Source organism: Hydra viridissima, unplaced genomic scaffold, assembly GCF_058129835.1.
Source record: "Hydra viridissima isolate aposymbiotic clone 2 unplaced genomic scaffold, HvirCarnegie_v1 scaffold_3, whole genome shotgun sequence".
Classification (NCBI taxonomy): Eukaryota; Metazoa; Cnidaria; class Hydrozoa; order Anthoathecata; family Hydridae; genus Hydra; species Hydra viridissima.
Genome location: NW_028324302.1, coordinates 12,270,001 through 12,277,500, shown reverse-complemented (window position 1 = coordinate 12,277,500; position 7,500 = coordinate 12,270,001). Strand labels below are relative to the sequence as shown.

Genomic DNA, 7,500 nt, shown 5'->3' with positions numbered 1-7,500 from the left:
TCGGTCTGTTAATTTATGGTGGCTGTTTTCCACAATTTAAAGTTGCGAAACCATTACTAATACCCTTTTAGAAAAACGCCTTCAAATTTAAAAAATTAATCCATTTTTAAAATTATAATAAAAAGTATGCGGAGGTAAAATAATTTACCAATTATTTAACATTATTTGAGAAATTTTAAACTGACATGTCATATCAGTGTAAGGCAGAACCATTTTCCTCGACTTTACTAAGTTCAAAAAAATACGTTTTTAGTTACTGACAGAAAATAATAACACTTCATCAGGCTTTAAATTGACAAAAAAAGCTAAATTTTTGTTATATTTTTTATAACATGAACTTTAATTAATAAGAGTAATATTAAGCGAACGTTAATTATACATGACTTATCAATTTTGTGGTATCCCCTTGATACATGTTTCTTTAAAAAGGGAAATTGTCTTTAAAACGTTAAATGCACACAACTAAATAAATTAAAATTAACTGAACATTTGACCATTACTATTTATGGCACTAATCTGACCATTTTTATATATGGCCTCTTTGTTTCAACAGTTTTTAATAAACGGTAATTTGCTACCATTTACTAAAAATTCCTTTTGTTACTCGAAATTTAATTCTCTTACACTAATAAAGGACCTCCCTTCCCCGTTTTTGTCTTAATGGTGGTCAGGAGAATAGATCTATTTTTATGAAGAGTAATCAAGTTTTTGATGAAAACCTTTTACCAGAATAATAAAATGTGAAAGAATGATTTAAGAATTTAACATATATAAGCATTTTTTCTTTCCTCAAAATTAAGCTAATTAATTAGTTAAACACCTCATAAGATTTAAGTAACTCGATATTTGACAAATGCGCAAAACTACAATATTCACCCCCCGTTTAAAAAGATCCCGTACAACAAATATTATTAGGCATAAAATAGAGAAAATAAAAAAAAATTGAACTAATTGCATCTATTTATATCATTTTAACTGACAAAAAATTTACAATAAAAGGTAATCAGGTTTTCTTTTTATAAATCGTATAAATGCGTCAATCGTAAATCTTAAAGAAAGAAAAAACCACATAAAAACTGAAAATCGATTTACCTATTTATAGTAACCTATTTTGACATGGCAGTTAATATAAACATTTATCGAAAATGTAACTATAAGATCTATTTGGAAGTACAAAAGGATTAACAATACTTTAAAAAAAAATCAAATTAAGATATAAATTGCATTTTTAGCATAATGTTGTCTCAGCTTTTAGTAAATAAATAAAAGCAGCAAGTTCCAATAATGAAACTACCTGCTATTCATTTTTAACAATAGACACCAACATGAAGGTAAGCCAAGCAGTCTATCAACACAAAACATCACAACAATAACACATAACAATAGAATATTTACACCCTTGATCCTAAAATCCAGCGAAAATAACAAACCAAATTAAAATATGAAAGGCAAAAGTAGAAAACCAATTTAAAGTTAACTATATATTTATCTTTTTACTAAACATATAACTACATAAAAGTATATTTGTTTTTATATTCAATATTAGTTATTCAATTACTTCAAATTTAGGACATTAAAACACCCTAGATTTAAAGATCAAGGTTGCATAATCTCCCATACACATTATCAATATTGCTCAATATAATGCCAAATCACACCACTTTGAAAACATGGAAACAACATAATTTAAACATATATACAGCTATAAACAAATATGGTTTCATATAACACATTAAAACATATTAAATGACAGGTATATTTATCAAAAACTATGAAAAAAATATTAAAGTAATAAAAAAAATATAACATTATTTGTGTAACACTTTTCACCTACCATACCTTGAATGAGATGTTTATCAATTTTGAAAAACAAACTATTAAATGCCTTAGAGTTCTTGAACATGCAACATATAGTTGACCATGAGAGAAACACGGTTTTTTGAGATATACCCTAACTCTATCAAATGTTTGACCTTGACTTTTATTAATTGTCATTGAATAAGCCAATCTGACAGGAAACTGACGACGTTTCAGAACAAAAGGTAAATTAGAATCTGATGGAGCCAACTGAATTCGAGGAACAAAAACCCATTAACCACCAGAAACACCTGTCAAAACCTCTGCATCAATATAATTATTTTAAAGAGCACAAACTTTCATTCGAGTACCATTACATAACCCAGCTTTTAGATCTAAATTTCTAAGTAGCATAATTACACAACCAAATTTCAATTTTTAACAATGAGGTAGCATACCTGAAGGAGTTAAGCTGTTCAAAAACTCAACATTATTTCTTTATTTTTTTCATTAAGGTCATCTGTATCAATTTGATCAGCACTTAAATAAATTTTGACCTCACCCGGCAGACATTCAAGCACTTCTTCATTGATAATGAATCAACATTAGTTGGTGTTAAAATCACGCCTTTAGAATAATCATTTTGATCAGCATCTCCAAAAATATTTTCAACAACTGATTCATTTTCTCTAATAATGCACTGATTTGGTATTTTTCTCTAATAATGCACTGATTTGGTATTTTAATGCATCCTTTAAAAGGATCCTCCTTTTTGACAGGTATTGTTCCATTCCCAAGTTTTAGTAGCCATTGGGAAAATTCACCTTCCCCATCTTGTACTCTCATATTTTCAGTTAATGCAAACTTCTGCACCCATTGCCAATGCAAAGAACATTTTACACACAATTCTACTATTTCAGCTGGTTGTGTTTGTACACAATTCTACTATTTCAGTTGTTGAACATTTTCATCAAAATTTTCTAGATTTAAGCCAATAAACTCATCAATAACAGGCAGATTGTAATCAGTCTGCATTTTACCACTTTGATTAATAATCTTTTCAATTTGATGAAGAGTAGCTTGTTCAGCTATTAGAAGTGGGATTGAGCGGTGAATGAAATCTTCCATCATAAAAGCTTTGCATGTATTCCAGAGATGTAAAGGATTGTCAGATTCACAAAAGGTCAAAATAATTGAAAACAACTGTCTAATTTGCTTTGGCGTACTTGTTAAAACTGCCTCAGAAAGAGTATTCTGCCATTCAGTGTCATCTTACAACAATTCTTTCAAAACACATGCTTCACGAAACGTTTCAAGGACAATACCATTAACAGTACGCACATCCTCCCAAGATGTTGCTCCTTTTGCTTGCAAAAGTAAGAGTTTAAGAAAAAACAATTCTCCAGTTGGATTAACTTTATCCATTCTTACTATCGCTTTATTACCACCCCTTTGTCTAACCTTCCATTTACAATGTTTATCATCAAATATAAAGTGATAAGGAATGTCTACATAAGAATAGCAATGTGCTCTTTCATTTTCAGTATTTAACTTAAACCATGCTGTTAGGTGCGTATCACATTGAGCTGCACAATCTAAAGCCATTTGTTCTGCTCCTTCTCTAAAATACAATAATTGATTTTCAGGTAGATGTTTACCAAGTCACAGCACTTTGAAAACACAGAAACAACATAATATAAACATATGTACCAACTATAAACACAATAAATGTGTTTAAATATGTATATAAGGTTAAATATATTCCTTATATACATATTTAAACACATTTTTAAAACAATTATATAACACATATAATACATACACAAGCAATAAAAACACTTTACATTATTATAAAAACACATTGATAAAACAACTATAAAGCACTTATTACCAAATACACATACATATCAAATAAGCATATATGCAAACAATAAACGTGTGCAAACAAAAGTTTTAAAAATGATGCGAGAAAATTTAAAAAGATACAAAATATATATTTACAAACAATACTCTTTACCTTCTTTTTTTTTTTTCATAAGAACTGTAATCCTCATAACAAAATTTAACCTTTACATACAACAACATGTGACATGCCATGTCAGTGTTGGCACAAAATTTTAATTTATTTTTCTAAATTTTCTAAAAAAGAACAAAAATAATTAAAAGCATCACAGAAATTTCAAAGTAGTAATAACCATTTTATGGAAGTAGCATTAGTGTAACTTTAAATAACATCCACACCCCTATTTTCTTTCTAAAAATTAAAATAGCAAAAATAAAAATGCTGAAAGAAAAGCTAAAACAAACAAAATACAAACGATTTAAAAGAATAAAATCCTTTCTACTTTTTCTGATAAAAATTTAAATCCTTTCTAATTTAGCTAATAAAAATGTATATATAACTATTTTATATACTTACTTCAATTATAATATGATCTTAACGATTATCATTTCTCTTAATATGATTCTTTATGTAATATATCTAAACTAATAATTAAATTCCAAAAGGAAAAAAGTTTCAACTCGCTTAAAAGATCTTTCTCCAATGGCCGCGTGCATTTAGAGAACGCGCTTTTTCAAAGCCTAGTAACTAATGACGAAACGACGTTGAGCATTAAACATTAAAAGTTTCTGTGCTAATTATATTAAGATACTCAGCTTTTATTGCTAGTACTCAAATGTCATTTTCAGCACGATTAAATATTTGTCTTCAAAACCGCATTTCTATGGAGAGACTGAACTATCTTGAACTTTTTTACCTTCATCAAGGGATTTTTAATAGAGTATAAAGCTGTTGTTGAAAAAAAAAAAAAGAATAAAACAATTAACATGAAAATGTACAAAAGCTCATGATTCTTAGTAAATTTTTTTTTTTAAATGAATAATGGTTTTAGAAGAAGACATACCCCCTGTATCGACATCGGAAAATTGACAAGAAGTAAATTTTGCGATGTGTATATAGGGGGATAAGGAGATAAAGAAATTAAAAAGCAAATAAAAATATTATAAAGATGATCAAGCAACTTCAGATGATCATAGTAATGATGCAATCAAAAATTCTAAAGTCACGCGGTTTGTTTAACAACTACAACAACAAATTCAAGTTCATTTTTTTGAATTAAAAGAGAATGGTATAGTAAAAAGAATTTGAAGTATGGTTTGAATGATTGGGGTTACTAAGGTATGAGTTTGCAAAACAGTTTTTAAGCTGAATGTTTAACCCTTTGCACTCCAGCCTCATAGAGTATAACAATAACTCCAACACTATATTACTTACGAGTACATACCCAGCAAACATCGAGTCTAAAAAAGACGTCTTTTAGATGTATAAAAAACGTCTAATACGTCTAAAAGACATATTTAAGACGTCTTTTTTAGACTAAATGTTTGCTGGGTACCTGTGATGTAGAAAAAAAAAAGGAGTCTTTGCAATAAAACAAAACATTTATTTCTTAGCTATTTTATGAAGAAACATATTCTAACTTATATTAAAAAAGAAAAACATAAATTTTAGGGCTTAAAATTTCTTAAAGTTCACACTTTATCTTTCGAAACATTTGCCCATATGCATTCACGGTTTACCGGGGCAAGTATCACAGTATTCCGAAGTTTCGCGTCTTTGTCCTTTTTCCTATCTATTGGAACACACAAAATTTTTCCTATCTATTGGAACACACAAAATTGATTCCATAAAATTACTGACCCGTTGAATCCGTATTCTGATGTCTGTTTGTTGCTGATTTACTATTTTTAAATGTAACATCCAAAATAATTGATTAAATCTTCTTCTAGTGAACTCATTGGAAAAAAATGGTATTTTGGCATTTGTCTAGTAGACCAATAATCCTAAACATTTGGAAAAGAGTTTTTGAAAGAGTTTTATTTCTCAACTTGTTCATGGAGTAAATATTTGTTTCTGACACTATTTCGTCACTTCCGAGAAATACAGCTTAAAAAATTGAAATGTTTCCTCGATGTTGAAAACTTGTGGCCCTGGTACTTCATTTCTTGTTGAAAAGTTAATGTAAGGGAACGTCGGTTCCAGTAATATCACTCCATTTATTGCTGTCTACAAGGTGGTGTATCTTCGTCCTCTGAATCAGATTCAATAATTACAATTCTTTTTTTTCTTACTACTGTTACGTTACTATCGTTACTGTCTGTCCCTAAATGATCTTCTAATAGTATTTCAGTTAAATCGTCGCCAAACAAAACAAAATCGAGATCATCTTCCACGTCACTTATTTCACAACTATCGTCAAAATTTTTGTCTTCCATCTTCACTACACGAAGGTTTATAATGTTATAATTGTAACGAAAAGAAGTTAAATTAGCGCTTATTATAATGCAAAAGTTATAAACATATTATAAACACAGACTATTTCGGTTACCTAACTGTTAAGAGCCCCGAGTCAGTAAAATAACCGCGTCGCAGTTGTCGCGTCAGTGGATTTAATGTTAGCATTTTAATGTTGCAAATACGGCGACAACGGAGTGCAAAGGGTTAATTTGTAATAATCGAAAAAAAAAAACCGAAGGTCGTTTTTTTTCGTTATGGTCTACATATATCAATCTTAAATTTAGAAATGATTTTCTTATTTTAACAAACAAGTCAGAAATATTTCAAATTTTGCAAAAAAATGTCAAGTTTTTTATTTTATTTAAATATAAATCGCAACATTTATTTACATAATTGACACTATTGACATTTAGTTTTGAGTCATTGTTTTACTGATCCAAGATCTAAAGTATGCAACATTTGCAAAAACAGTGTACGTTTTATCAGATCGACAATCGTCTGACCCAAAACTAACGGCACCGTGAACTTCCCAACGTCCTTTAATGTTACAAACAAACGGACCACCACTGTCTCCGTGGCAACCTGATGTTTGGGATTGTCCTCCGTCTCCTCCGCAAACCATAGCAGGAGTAACGTTTGTCAAGATGGTTTGTTTATTTAGAGATTCGCATGTTTTGCGGTTGACAACGTTCATTTTTCCTTGTTGAAGAATGTTTGTCATATTGCCTGGATGTTTCGTCTTTCCCCACCCTAAGCATAAACTCAAAAAATTGATATAATTATTAATGACTTTTTTGTGTTAAACTTTCATGAAACTTTTAAAAAAATCCTAATTTATTGAGAACTTCACCTGTAATATAACACGATGTTCCTTCAGCTACTTCATTCATGGGTAAACAAGCGGTACTCACTTGATCGTTCAGTTTGAATGGGCGAGCTAACTTGATAAGAGCTATATCGTTGTCTAAAGAGTATGGATTGTATGACAAATGCACAAAAAATTTTAAACCTAATATATCTTGCTCGGTTCCTTCACGAAAATGCGTGTTGTGTTCACCTGCTCTAGATAGAAACAAGTAAAAAACTCAGAATGTTCCAAGCTATCTTGTGAAATTTTAAATATTACGAAGTATTTTTATAGATTAAAACTACTATTTATTCTGTTCGCCAATTTTCATTTTAACTTGGTTTACCTTTTTAACTTCACACACACTTCACACTTCTCTACTCAAAAAACTGGAGACAATGTTAATGCTTTTTTTACCTCATCGTTGTATGCCATGGGTATTGCTCTTTTCCATGAATACAATGGGCCGCAGTAAGAACCCATCTTGGAGCAATAAGAGTGCCTCCGCATACAGGTATTTTATTTTCTATAATCAATATCTGCCACGGCCACGAAC

The 7,500-nt window shown here is 29.8% G+C and overlaps 2 protein-coding genes and 1 long non-coding RNA gene across 4 annotated transcripts in view; 1 reads left to right on the top strand and 2 right to left on the bottom strand.

Moving 5' to 3' along the window:
• Positions 1–942: 942 nt before the first annotated feature.
• LOC149891050 (uncharacterized) lies at positions 943–4,375 on the bottom strand. 2 transcript variants are annotated; one of them, XM_090083152.1, is made up of 3 exons: positions 4,217–4,375; positions 3,815–3,936; positions 943–3,418 (listed from the first exon to the last, which is right to left on the bottom strand). In XM_090083152.1, exons 2-3 carry the CDS (start codon positions 3,892–3,894, stop codon positions 3,070–3,072), a joined length of 429 nt encoding a protein of 142 aa, XP_089939278.1. In that variant the 5' UTR covers positions 3,895–3,936; positions 4,217–4,375; the 3' UTR covers positions 943–3,069. The 2 variants fall into 2 exon arrangements, with proteins under 2 accessions (XP_089939278.1, XP_089939276.1); XM_090083150.1 differs by lacking the exon at positions 4,217–4,375 and having other exon boundaries at positions 3,815–3,990.
• Positions 4,376–4,848: 473 nt separating this feature from the next.
• The window catches only part of LOC149891049 (uncharacterized), a 3,440-nt gene continuing 788 nt past the window's right edge, over positions 4,849–7,500 (top strand). Inside the window, exons 1-2 of the long non-coding RNA XR_016451156.1 lie at positions 4,849–4,978; positions 6,511–7,500. The exon at positions 6,511–7,500 is cut by the window's right edge and continues 788 nt beyond it. This is a non-coding gene — a long non-coding RNA (uncharacterized LOC149891049). The remainder of the gene's footprint in view (positions 4,979–6,510) is intronic.
• LOC149891048 (elastase-1-like) overlaps positions 6,426–7,500 on the bottom strand; it is a 2,273-nt gene continuing 1,198 nt past the window's right edge. The window contains exons 3-5 of the mRNA XM_090083148.1: positions 7,362–7,500; positions 6,948–7,159; positions 6,426–6,847 (exon numbers count right to left, since the gene is read on the bottom strand). The exon at positions 7,362–7,500 is cut by the window's right edge and continues 60 nt beyond it. Of these exons, the coding sequence (XP_089939274.1) occupies positions 6,507–6,847; positions 6,948–7,159; positions 7,362–7,500 (692 nt within the window). The 3' untranslated portion in view covers positions 6,426–6,506. The remainder of the gene's footprint in view (positions 6,848–6,947; positions 7,160–7,361) is intronic.

Excerpts from the sequence above, each read along its gene's own strand:
- LOC149891050 (XM_090083152.1), bottom strand. The coding sequence starts at position 3,894 with ATGGCATGTCACATGTTGTTGTATGTAAAGGTTAAATTTTGTTATGAG. Across the intron at positions 3,419-3,814 it reads TATGAAAAAAAAAAAAGAAG|AGAAGGAGCAGAACAAATGG; the intron begins GTAAAGAGTATT and ends ATTGTATTTTAG.